The sequence below is a fragment of the Rosa chinensis genome, chromosome 1 (assembly GCF_002994745.2).
Source record: "Rosa chinensis cultivar Old Blush chromosome 1, RchiOBHm-V2, whole genome shotgun sequence".
Classification (NCBI taxonomy): Eukaryota; Viridiplantae; Streptophyta; class Magnoliopsida; order Rosales; family Rosaceae; genus Rosa; species Rosa chinensis.
This window is the reverse complement of record NC_037088.1, coordinates 25,561,720-25,573,842: the sequence shown is the minus strand read 5'-3', so window position 1 is coordinate 25,573,842 and position 12,123 is coordinate 25,561,720. Positions and strand designations below refer to the sequence as shown.

General features: G+C 37.8%; 1 protein-coding gene and 1 long non-coding RNA gene across 4 annotated transcripts; one reads left to right on the top strand and one right to left on the bottom strand.

The window, feature by feature from the left end:
• Positions 1–224: 224 nt before the first annotated feature.
• Positions 225–5,212, top strand: LOC112174813. Of its 3 annotated transcripts, none has more exons than XR_005807539.1 (4): positions 225–506; positions 2,491–2,554; positions 3,675–3,832; positions 4,868–5,212. It is a non-coding gene; the product is annotated as an uncharacterized LOC112174813 (long non-coding RNA). The 3 variants fall into 3 exon arrangements; XR_005807543.1 differs by lacking the exon at positions 4,868–5,212 and adding an exon at positions 4,439–4,816; XR_005807538.1 differs by lacking the exon at positions 4,868–5,212 and having other exon boundaries at positions 228–506; positions 3,675–4,816.
• A 358-nt stretch (positions 5,213–5,570) lies between these two features.
• LOC112163762 lies at positions 5,571–11,839 on the bottom strand. Its single transcript, XM_040505703.1, has 6 exons — positions 11,057–11,839; positions 10,630–10,692; positions 9,429–10,542; positions 7,200–7,975; positions 7,077–7,109; positions 5,571–6,844 (listed from the first exon to the last, which is right to left on the bottom strand). Exons 1-6 carry the CDS (start codon positions 11,745–11,747, stop codon positions 5,697–5,699), a joined length of 3,825 nt encoding a protein of 1,274 aa, XP_040361637.1. The 5' UTR covers positions 11,748–11,839; the 3' UTR covers positions 5,571–5,696.
• Positions 11,840–12,123: the final 284 nt, after the last annotated feature.

Here is a 12,123-nt window from a genome sequence, read left to right as displayed (position 1 = left end):
TTAGTTTTTTTTTAGAAAGATTTTGGCCTAGTCCCTCTTTCTCTTTTGTATTTTTTCTCTTTCATTCAATAAAATTTCGAGTAAGGGGACAGATTACTCCCTTATCTCGCTTCCAAAAAAAAAAAAAAAAAAACTGTATAATATGAGCGATGGATTTAAAATCTAAAACTTAAAAATATGACACGTCAGCATCTGAGTATTAATTTGCCCTCAAATTGGCCAACGTCGTTTCATGTTCTTTCCGTCATCTTATCATCGTCCTCTTTCGCTCGGTCTTTCTTTCTCCAATATTCCAATCTGTAATGGATATCGTTCTTCACCACCCATGTCTCTGATACAACTCGAGTGCAGCCATTAGAGCGCAGAACCGAATTGATAAGTTTCAAAACCCAACGCCTTAACCCTTTGCGTTTATTCAAAAATCCGATTCCTGTTTCCATCCGCCCCTAATCGGCTACAAAGAAATCTGAAAGGGCTCGTCTTCATCACCCATCGGATACGAAAAGGTCTATTTCATTTTCTGCTAAATTACATTGAAGGTCTTTCGTGTGTGAATTTTGATCTTAGTTGTGTATGTGATTACTGTTTGTTCAGATGAAGATTTTGATCTTAATTATCCAATGTCATCAATCGTTTGACTTCTCTCTCCTTCAGATTCCTAACTCTGGGTTCATCAAATTGTACCGAAAAGTTCAATTCATAAGTAGACTGGGTTGCTTTGCTCTGTTTGCTGCCCTTTCCAATTCCATATTCCATATTCAAATTAAACAAAGTGAATATGGAATTGGAACGCATCTGTTTGATTCATTCAAGTTTACTGCTTGCATGGGGAATTGGCTAGACGCCATTACACGACTTAATAGAGTTTTTGGCGAGCAAAAAAAATAAAAAAAAGTTTCAAACAGAAGGCTTCAAGGGGAATTAGTAAAATTTATTGGACAGGGCCCTAAACTCTCAGACGACCTTGTCTCTGAGTCTTGTCCACAATGTCCAAACTTTCTGAAAAAAGAATAACATTTGGAAGAAGAAGAAGATGGTACTGGTGGTGATGACGATAATCGTGGCGAGGAATTGGGTAAAACTGAAATTGGTGAGTTTGGGGGTGAAAGGGAAATTGGGGACATGGGAATGGCTCAAAAAAGGAAATTGAGTAAGGTTGGATTGCATAGGAGGTTGGGGTTGATGAGTGCTCAGATGTTGGACTTGCAGAATATGGTCGTGAAGAGGGAAGAGGGGAGGAGAGAGAGGGAGTGTAGGAGAGAGAAAGGTGAGGCTGAGAGAGAGGAAAGGAGGAAAGAAGTTGAGTTTAGGAGAGAGAATAGGAGGAATGAGCAGGAGGACTTGTTAGAAGATAGAGAATTGGAGTTGCAAGAGAGAGAGAGAGGCCATGTGGACAAGAAGGGAGTTTGAGAAACGGTTGAGGTTACAGGGGGAGTTTGATGAGGAGCGTCAGAGGAGGATGAGGATGGAGGAGAGGAGGGAGGAGGAGGAGTTGGAGTGGCGGGAGAGGATGGTAGGTTTGCAAATTCAGCATGAGAAGCAAATGATGCAAATGCATGCTGAGGCATGCCAGAACCAAATGCAGATTCTTCGGGTCATGGCTAGGTTTGTTTGTCAATTTTTTGGGTCAATGAGTGATGGCCTTGGAGGTGGTTTAGGGACTCTGCCACCCCAAATTTTGCAGAATTTGGAGCATCCTGGCGGACTGGGTGAAAATGGGAAGCCGGATTCCAATTCGCCTTCTGAGTTCCTCTAGACTGTAATTCAAACCCTTTGCTACATAGTATATATACTTTAATTATGGATCCAGTGAATTTTAGGCAGTTGACTTTTATTGTATTCAATATGTTTGTACTATGATGATTGAGAACAATAACTTTTCAAAGCTATACTAGCAGTGACTACTCTCAAGTCTGGAATGATGGATAAGTGTTTCTTGTGTCAATCAGAATATCATATTTCTACAACTTTTAAAGAGTTATTTCTGTTTGGATTTTTTTGTTTTGTACTTTATTGTGTTTCTGTATGATGTTAGTTTGGCTTGAACTATGCTTAGCTAATGCATTGCGCGTTCATACACTTTTGTTCTAGAAGGATTCAATTCTCCTTATCAGTGATAATCTCTTAATACTGTTTCATCCATTCAGTTAACCATACAATGTAATTTCTCTACTACCCAATAAAGAGAGGTGTTTTTATTTGTTGCTTATACTCTGCATGTTGGTTATTTGAAATGTTATGGTATCCAATGTTATTGTGGCACTAAAGTGCTGTTTTGCCATAATTTTGGATGCTTATTCTGGATGGGGTTTGATATTATGAAATGATTCCAGTCAGGGATATAAAAGTATTTCACATGATAGAAATCATTTAGATGTTGAAGTATTACCAATGGCAATAAAGTTTCTTACTATCATTATCGTTGTACATTCAATTATCATTCTATAATTTGTGCTATATAATTACTTTTTCTTTTAAATGTATTTTCAGCCCTTTCTACTAGCATCTTCATCGGTTTCGCATAATTTAGTATTGTGGTTCACACAACCCTTTGGTAAGTCAATTATCTTTCTCTCTATTTCTTTTATCTTTTGATTATCTGTTCCAGCTCCCGTAGTTTCCTTCCTGGAATTCCCTGCTATGAAATTTGTTTTAGTGTGTCACAGGATAAAGAATTTGAGTATTGCATGATTTAAAGCTTGCTTTTATCTTTGAATATTCTTTTCTCTTTGTTTTTCAATTTTATATTTCTAGTAATTTATGTTTGTTTTAATAATATTAATGTTATGGTTATATTTATCTTAGGTTTTCAAGGTATGGTTGCTTACTGTATGAGTTACCTGGGCTTCTAAACTTAGTTAAGATGGTCTCAATAGCTTTAAGGGTTTGTCATTGATTTTCACAACTGATTACTTGAGAAAGTTATGCTCCATAGTTTATATTTGTTGTTTAGGCTTGACTTTTTAATTTCAAAAGCTACATCCCCTTAAATAGCTATTCTTAAAACCTAAAGGCTGGTAGCTGTTGAATGCTTCCTTTTAGGGTACTTCTGATGAAGAATATAAGTGGAAGACCTCTAGGGATTATCCAAAGCCTCATAAAAAAAGGTTCCAAATCTGCAGACCTGGTTTAGGAGTCTGTAGATGGTGATGGACGTTGGGTTCTGGTTCTAGCTTGGTTTGGGGAAGTTTAATAATGGCCGGCATATTTAGGATTTCTTCTTAATGCAGAATAGAACGGTTCTTTATTATTTGGATTTTATTAGGATTATTTTATTGTAGTTGTTCTGAATTATCTTAGCCTCCTATATAGAGGCCTTGTGATCTTTAAAGTTAAGATTTGAAGATGTTTAAAATTAAAAGCGTTAGCTTCTCTCGAGGTTTGTGTGATGCAACATAACCTAGGTCTGATGCCTAGAGCCCTACTGGTGTAAAGTCAGATAATGTAAAGCTTGAGAATTGAGATAAATTTGCTTCATCATTGTTTCCCATTATCCATTTTGACTGAATTTTGATCATGATCCAAAAGTTTTGCCTCTTTGCTTTGGTTTGATCTTGCCCTTTGTGGTGCAAGTGCTCTTATTGAGTGTAGCAAATTTAAACACTTCAGAGATTTACTGAATTAATCAAACACAGGAATTTTGTTAATCACTACACATTGATATTTCTGAATAGACCATAAGAAGAATGAGGATAGTGGGACTTACGGGTGGGATTTCATCTGGGAAGAGTACTGTCTAAAATCTCTTCAAGGCCCATGACATTCCTGTTGTCGACGCCTATCTTGTGGCTCGTGTAAGTGATGAGCAAAGCTGAAGCATACTTTTGAACCGGTATGTACATTCTCACTGATTGCCTAATTTTATTACGTGATCTCGCTTAGAGTATCTCTTTGTAACACTATTAGATGTAACAAGGGCATTGTCTATAAACTATTTTGAATTATACCTGGTGTGGTGGAGCAAATCATACTGTTTTACAGATTGCTTGCTGAAAGTTGGTGGTTTTAATTTTGGTTAATAATAATAACATGATATTATTATCTTAAGATCACTTTCGAAAATGCCAGAATTGATGTAATAAGCTTTAGGAGGACAAGGTAAGAAATGTTCCTTATGGTGGGGAAATTATAAAGAGTCAAGTTTTGTAATACTTCCCAGTTTTGAGTTGTGTAGCAACGGAAAATAAGCAAATTCCCTCTAGTCAAAATTGACTAGGTTTTGTCAGAACTTCTGAAATGCTTTATCAGAGATTATGCGTTGGAGTACCTTGTAATCAAAATTACATGCCCTATCGACTTTAATGTCTATGTTTTATCTTTTTGCAAACTACTGGCTCCTTGCATATCATCTGGAATCTTTTGAGAAATTTGGAAGCTATGATTGAAAGGGTTTAAGGTTATTGTTCTTATTGTTGTATGGGTCGATCCTAAAACACAGCTCCAGAGACTCATGTTGAGGGACAGAATAAGTGAGAATGATGCTCAAAAACGGATAAATGCTCAGGTGTCACTCGATTTAAAGAGGACCATGGCAGACATAGTGATTGATAACAGTGGATCACAAGATGATTTAAAAGACAACTTTAAAATTGTGCTATTTGAGGTCACAAAGCCCTTGACATGGACTGAACTTTAGCTTTCTCGCCAAGATGCTTCACCTGCTCTTGTCTCCATTATCATAGGTGTTCTTAAGTTCAGAAAAATTTATAATAGTGATAGTAAATTATAGCAACCTTGGAGTTGTACTTGTGGAGATATTGATATAGATCTCCCTGTATTTGGTAGTTGATAATACAAGAACTTAAGTGTGTTTTTTTAGCAATAATGAAGAATGGTTATATGCATTTACCATCTAATGTTCATGCAGAAGATCTTCAGTTTCCTAAATTTCTAGGTTATATGATATCAAAGCTTCCCGGTCATTTTGCTCCTACACATCCTGCACGGTTACTAGCAAGAGATCCAAGTCTTCAGTTGGAAGCAATTACTGCGTTGGGAGTAGATGTGTACTTATATATAAATGTGCGCACACAAACGCAATTTTGAATCTAGAATGAAAATAGTTATTGTTCGGTTTTATACTAATATGGTGCAACAATTCTGGCTATGAAACACATTCTTGTCTATGACAATTCATATATTCAATCTGGAATTAGTGGAATTTAAGCATATGTTTGTTAGGGTAGAATTGTTGCACATTCCATGATTACGTAACATTAACTATTACTAGCTTAACTTGCACAGGTGTGCACCCTAACTCAACAATTGGTTCTTGTTGAAGTTTGAATTTCTTGCAGGTATATCATAATCTCTCTTGATCACTTTCCAATCTAATTCAAGTGGTCGTAAGCAAGTAGACTGAAAATATGATTGCCTTAAATTCAGATTTTACTTATGTTCTGTATGTTTGATGATGTTCGTAATTAGCCTTCAATTTTGTGGTTCACATTTTGAAGCATTCTATACTGTACCTATGCACGAGATATAAGAAGCAGGTGGTTAGTTGCAAATAATTGATTGATAGGGTACGAAAAGCAAATATCAAAGTTAGAAGGCACATACAGAAACCATGAGGCAGCAAAGTAATGGAGAAATACATTATTTGAACTTCATTGACAGTTCATCTTTTACTAATACAGTAATCTGCAATTCTAAGAAAATCTGAAATTTCATAGTGAATGGTAGCTAGATGATCATCACCTAGCTGAAAGAGTACATGTTAGCTCCACATTTGAACATCCTGGAATCAAATTGCGTACGGGCATTGGTTGTGGGCATAGAGAAGGCTTTGGCGGCATTTCTAGGTATTCAGCATCTCCTACGAGGATCTGTGTGACTCTCTTCATTGAAGGTCGATCACTTGGTTTCATTTGAATACACCACAAGGCAGTTACAATCATTTTTTTAATTAATTTCTTTTCCTCTGCTGTAGCATCGCCAATCTCCAAGTCCTTACCATCATTATATTGATCATGAACCCATGAGGGGAAGTAAAGTTGGCTTGAGTGATCTACAAATGCATTTAGATTTTTCCTTCTGCTTGCCATTTCCATCAACAACATTCCAAAACTATAGACATCAGCTTTGTATGAAACACCACCAATATTTTTATAAAACAACTCGGGAGCAATGTATCCCATAGTGCCTCTTGCTGCCATTGAAGAGACGATGCTGTTATTCGCTGGATATAGTTTTGCTAGCCCAAAGTCAGAAATCTTTGGGGTAAAATTCTCATCAAGTAGAATATTATGAGGCTTGATATCAAAATGTAGAATTTGCATTTCACAACCTTGATGCAAATATTCAATACCCTGAGCTACTCCAACTGCAATCTCATACAATTTCTTGTAATTTAAAGTGATGGATCCTTCTTTAGAGTAAATGTACTTATCCAGAGACCCATTTGGCATGAAATCATATACTAAAGCGCGCTTTGAACCCTCGACACAGTAACCAACAAGCTGCACCACATTAACATGATGAATCCTTCCAATAGTAGCTATTTCACTCATGAAATCTTCACCATTAGCATTAGACTCGCCTAACAACTTAATGGCTCCAAAGTGGCCACTCCGTAATTTGCATTTAAATACAGACCCATAACCCCCTTTCCCCAACTTATCTTTGAAATTGTCAGACATTTTCTTAATGTTGGAGTAAGAGTACCTTATAGGCATGAAATTGTCACTGTGCAGAAAATCTTCTATAGTGTTGTAGGTTGACCAATATCTTCTTCGCCACTTATATATCAGAAGTGCAATCACAAACGGAGCTCCAAATATAAGTTTTACCCCTACAACACTTGCAGTAGCGATAGTACCCCAGAAAATATAATCATTATACCCTGCAAAATATATAAGCAGGGTTGGGTTCAACTGCACCACAAAAGCTACATTATTTCTTCTTTTTTTTTTTACAATATTTTCTCCATTACGTGCTCCACTATAAAATTAAGTTTTGAAAGTGCAAGGCCATGTGCAATATGAGAGACAACCATCTCTTTGACGATAAATTGGATAGAAAAGTTTGGTGAATTTACAAAAATTAAAGAAGATATTTGGAGAAATGACCCTTACCCCTGAACACCGTCCAACCAAGTTGAAACAAACCTAGAGTGAATGACAAAGAAAGTACAAAATTAGTACAGTTAACTTGTGATTGTTCGAGTTGAGAAATCATGGCTTACTCGCAGTACATACCTCGGATGCTGCGTGGATAACATCTTCCATGACTGTGCCAACCATTACCGAAGCAATCGGCGGGTATATCATATGCATTTGTATACTCCAGGTTAAAGCCATACAGCAGGTTATTGTGTATATCTTGATAGGAATCGGCGTGTCCGATGTCTTCGTCCATCGCAGCATAAAAACCCATCCAAACTATACTGCACCCAATCTCCAAATCTTGCAGACTCATGTGTCGAATGGCATAACCATACCCTTCCGATTTTATACAGGGAGCAGTGTTAATATACCGAGAAGAATTCACTGGATTTGCACACTTCAACCAAGTTACCTGGTTATTTAGAAAAGTCTCGTATGGATCCTCATAATGGAATTGATAATCTGCTAAAGGAAAAAGAGGAAGGGAAGCGCAATTGTTCTTCTCAAGGCCAGGGTCTACGACTCGGATTCTGCGCCGACGGTAGTTGATTTCCTTCACGTAGTACTTGCCAGAATATAGGCGCAGCATTGTGACATTGTTGTCACATTCCAAAGTGTAGCTTGAGTGGCCACAGTGCTTTGGATCATGTTGTAGTCGAAAAGGGTAGCTTACGTTGTGGATATCGCCGCAGGAAGAAGGGACACACGTATAACGATCTCTAGGATTGGATTCCCATGAGCCGAGAACACTTGTTCTGTGGATCTTGCCGGAGGAAGAAGCGGTAGACTTACAGTTATGACCAGATAAGCCAAGAACCAAAAAGGCTACAATTGAAACCCACCCACACAGAGAGAGGCTCCTAATTCCACTTAATCCCATGGAGAGTGATCAGAAAAGATTTACGCATTCGAAACCAGAATACCAAAGTTCATAGGAAATTCTTCCATGCTCCAAAGTCAAAACATAGCTCACATTTATTCACAAAAAAAAAAAGGCTCACATCATCACGTTTTCTGTCCGTCCAATTGATTGATGGCCATTTAATTGAGAAACCGAATGTAAAAGGCAATGTTGTAAAACTTATGTTTTACACAGTAAAAAATGACTGTATATTGAAACATGTAAATGTTGACGGTAAAACAGAAAGTATTTTGTTAAGTTCATCTCATAGTAAGAGAGCGAGACTTTCGGAAGAGAAGACTGGGAGGAGGCTAGCCAGATGGGGTTCCATGATCAAATCATTGGTCAATGACAGATCGAGGGAATGGTGGTTGCAGTTTTCCCGCGATCGATTTGGAAGAAACATGAACGGAATGATATAAGAATGACGATTCAAGCATGAAAGTGGAAGAAATCTCGAGGAAGCAAGAGACGCGTTTATGAAGATGAGGACGATGGATGGATGAAACAAAGTCTATGTACTTTTACCTTTTTTTTTTTTCGTTTTTTTTTTTTACATGATTTCTACCGGGGGGTTACTCCTTCGGAGTCCTTCCTACAAAGTAATAAATAGGGACGCGTTTATGTAGATTGGGAGTATGGATGGATACATACAAAACGTCAAAATCACAATGCAACTTTCCTAGTCTTTTTGGTTTTAGTCAAACATTCACATTTGGTCCGTACTCGATCCGCACATCGATTAAGACTTGAAGAAGCCTTCTAGCGTGTTATCTTCCAACTAACTTTTTTTTTTTTTATCTTATCTTCTCCGCCTGCAATGATCCATGCAACTTGCAACTGGATGTCTGGATCTGAACAATGATTCATGCAACTTGCAACTGGGTCAACTATTCAATCAAATGAAACCGAGCATGTTTCCCATCTCTTTTCGAGAAACAGGTGGGCTAACCGCATGCAGATAAGATGAAGTTTCATAGGAAACCAGATGATGAGAATTCATTGTTAAATAGAAAAAAAAAACAAAAAATCTTTAGCAATTTAACTTGGATAGGTGTTTTCCCGAGCATAACAGGACTGATCGAACTCTCACTTGATCCATGGGTGTGAAATCTTTAATTAGAACCAGGCTGGTGGCATAGGAGCACTCCTGGCCAATAACAAACTCGGCACAGAAAGCCTTGACCACCTGCAGGCGTATGGCAAGATCAATACTCGATCTTGAAGGGAAGCATGTGTGCATACTTGATTATATAACATATACAAACATATAGTCTGCTCATAATCCAAACTTGAAATGTGAGAACTAAACTGAAAATTTTGGAACCTAAATACATTTCTACGGGACTCATGCACAGGTAACTCAATTGACTACTTAACGTACATATATAAGTATGTATATAGTCTCTAAACCTAGATACTATTCTAACTCGGGAATTATTTCTAGTTGGAGATTTAAATTTCTTGAAGGTGTACTTGTATTTGTTCCTGCTGGACCCTGAGAGGCAAAAGGATTTGGAGGCATGGTTAAGTTTTCTCCTTCTTCCAACATCTGAACCACCCCTTGCATAGAAGGACGATCTGCAGGGTGCCATTGAATGCACCAGAGACCTACAATTGCAAGTCTCTTTGCAATTTTAGCATCTCCTTCTTCCCCTACATTGATACGTAGGTCATCTTTTTTTTCTAGAAGATTATAGATCCATTCTGGGTAGTAAATTTCATTGGTGTTCTCTGTGGTTGAACCAATGTTCTTTCTCCCTCCTACAATCTCAAGCAGTACCATTCCATAGCTATAGACATCTGACTTATAGGACACATTTCCAAAGTTTCTGGAGAACACTTCAGGTGCAATGTACCCCATCGTTCCCCTGGCGGTAGTCATTGACACTATGCTTTGATCCTTGGAACATAACTTGGCCAAACCAAAATCGGAAATCTTTGCATTGAAGTTATGGTCTAGCAAAACATTATGGGGTTTGATATCAAAATGTAGGATCCGTTGATTGCATCCTTGGTGCAGATATTCAATTCCTTTTGCTATTCCAAGAGAAATGTCTTGCAACTTACCCCAACCAAGGAAAGAATTGTTATTGTCTGCTGATGAAATGAAATCTTGTAGTGAACCATTAGGTAAGAAGTCATAAACAAGAGCTCGTCTAAATCCATCCGCACAGAATCCAACCAATCGAACCACATTGACATGATGGATATGTCCCATTGTTCGTACTTCATTTACAAACTCTTCCCCATTCCCCTTAGTACTATTGAGGACTTTCACTGCAACAAAACATTCGGCAGAAAGTTTTCCCTTAAAAACAGTCCCATAGGCTCCTTGGCCTAATTTGACCTTGAATTGATTTGTAATCCTCTTAATATCTGCATAAGAATATCTGCTTGGTTTGAGTGCTCTGTAATTCTCTAAAAATAGTTCAATTTTTAATTGATTCTCTTTTTCTTTTCTGTCAAGACAACTGCGGACACGATAAACTGCAGTGACAAGTAGTAGCAGTACAAATGTAGCCAGGAATGGACCTGTAAATTTATGCTGTCAGTAAATAATGCTACTAAATATCGACATGAAATAGAAGAAGAAGCTAGCCTAATTCTCAAACAACTCACCTGCTGCTTCTATCTTTTTTGCCAACTTTTTTGCTAACTTTTTTGCTGACTTCTTTAGTGAACCTGTAGAAGGTACTAGCAAAATCAGACTACCATGTTTGTCAAATCAATTATATGAGCGAGTTATGAGCAATTACTAGGACATAATACATAAGTGCTATCACATCGTAAGGAGCCAAGGACTGTAGGTGATAGCTTTCACAAAAGTAAAATGCAACTAACTGATCTTGATATCACTTCGTATACCAATTGTTTAAGTTTGTATCCCGATTCTTGTGCAAATATGCCAATGGAATAAACTGTCGATCACATGCATATGCTAGCATTTGCGTCTCTCATTTCATGAATAAATGAATAAACACGATGTCAAAGTAGAGTGTGGCCGGAATGTATAACAAATATAGAAAAATATACGCTACTCTTTTACCTCCTTTCCTATAAAGGCATTCAATTTCGGTACTTTTGGTGCCATTGTTCTTCAATCCACATTTGTTGCCGTATGCTTCGCATGGTCTGCAATTTGGCTCCGTCCAGTCCAAAGAAACATTTTGATGATCATACGCCATGTATGGAACTGAGGAATAATTAGAGATCTTCGTACAAGACAGAAGGGGAAGGTCATGAATCAAAATGTCCACATAATGAGGCGATGAAATTTGGTAGACAGGGCCACTCAAGCAGGGGACTTGGTCCATATAGTATACCGATTCCCTTTCAGCTGAGGAACAATTGAACAAGGTAATATCTTTCATTTGGCCTTCCAAGTAGTGGAAGGGAGAGATTGACATGTTCTGGACTTTCAATAGCTTCACCAGCAAGCAATTTTCTGGGTCATATAGCTCGATTTGCTGATTCTTATAGTCTATGGTTTTGATTGCGAATTTGACTGGGATTGGCAGCTCAAGAATGGTTTCCTTGTTTTCATTGCAGGATACAAGAAACCCAGGATACCCACAATTTTCTGGGTGGCTACCTTTGAGGCTAAAAGGGAATCTGATAGCTGGGCCATGTTTCCCACACTTGAACTCTCTGCAGGTGTTTTGGTTTTCACAAAGGACTTTGGATGAGAAAGCCTGCAGGAAGACGAAGCAAAAGAAAGAGATGAGAGTTCGCTGCATTTCTGAGGTAAAATAATAGTAATGCCCACTGTTTCTTCTGACAGAGTAAAATGGTATCTGATATATTTAATATATTTGAAATGGCTTCAAATAATAATTTGGATCATTTGGATGGTATATGAAGGTAATTAAGAGAGCAAGTCTTCCACTCACAAGTCAAAAAAAAAAAAAAAAGGTGCAGAGTCGTTGTTTAGGCTGACCTTTTAACACTGGCCCAGCTTGATTTAATGATTGTGAACCCATTTTCAGTACCGAAATTTTCTACGGTCAGCAACATGGGGCTGAAATTCATGTGGGCCAGGAATAGGCTGCAATGAATCAACTGAATTGTAGACCAAGGGGGCCCCAATGACGTGGCTAGTTAACATCCTCATGA

What these genes read in the sequence shown, in the direction of transcription:
- LOC112163762 (XM_040505703.1), bottom strand. Translation starts at nt 11,747, where the DNA reads ATGCAGCGAACTCTCATCTCTTTCTTTTGCTTCGTCTTCCTGCAGGCT. An exon ending in ATAATTCCCGAGTTAGAATA is followed by an intron (nt 7,976 to 9,428) that starts GTATCTAGGTTT and finishes CATGGGATTAAG; the next exon opens with TGGAATTAGGAGCCTCTCTC. An exon ending in TTATCCACGCAGCATCCGAG is followed by an intron (nt 7,110 to 7,199) that starts GTATGTACTGCG and finishes CATTCACTCTAG; the next exon opens with GTTTGTTTCAACTTGGTTGG.